Genomic DNA, 537 nt, shown 5'->3' on the forward strand with positions numbered 1-537 from the left:
GATATTGATATTGATATTGATATTGATATTGGTATTGATATTGATATTGATCTTGATAATGATAATGATATTGATATTGATATTGATATTGATATTGATATTGATATTGGTATTGATATTGATATCGATATTGATATTGATATTGATATTGATATTGAAAATGATATTGATATTGACATTGATATTGATATTGATAATGATATTGATATTGATATTGATGTCGGTATTGATATTGATATTGATATTAATATTGATATTGATATTGATATTGATATTGATATTGATATTGATATTGATATTGATATTAATATTGATATTGATATTGATAATAGTATTGACATTGATATTGATATTGATAATGAAAACGATGTTGATATTGATATGGATATTGATATTGATATTGATATTGATATCGATCTTGATATTGATATTGATATTGATATTGATATTGATATTGATATTGATATTGATATTGATATTGATATTGATATTGATATGATATTGATATTGATATTGATATTGATAATGATATTGATA

The 537-nt window shown here is 19.0% G+C and overlaps 1 protein-coding gene across 1 annotated transcript; it reads left to right on the forward strand.

Annotated features, from left to right (window-relative positions):
* Position 1: 1 nt before the first annotated feature.
* On the forward strand, positions 2 to 537 carry SARC_18265 (hypothetical protein; the record flags this gene model as incomplete). The annotated part of the gene is made up of 1 exon (XM_014287655.1): positions 2 to 537. A coding segment is annotated over one exon (536 nt), but the record flags the coding sequence as incomplete, so codon positions are not given.

This window comes from Sphaeroforma arctica (assembly GCF_001186125.1).
Source record: "Sphaeroforma arctica JP610 unplaced genomic scaffold supercont1.15062, whole genome shotgun sequence".
NCBI lineage: Eukaryota > Ichthyosporea > Ichthyophonida > Sphaeroforma > Sphaeroforma arctica.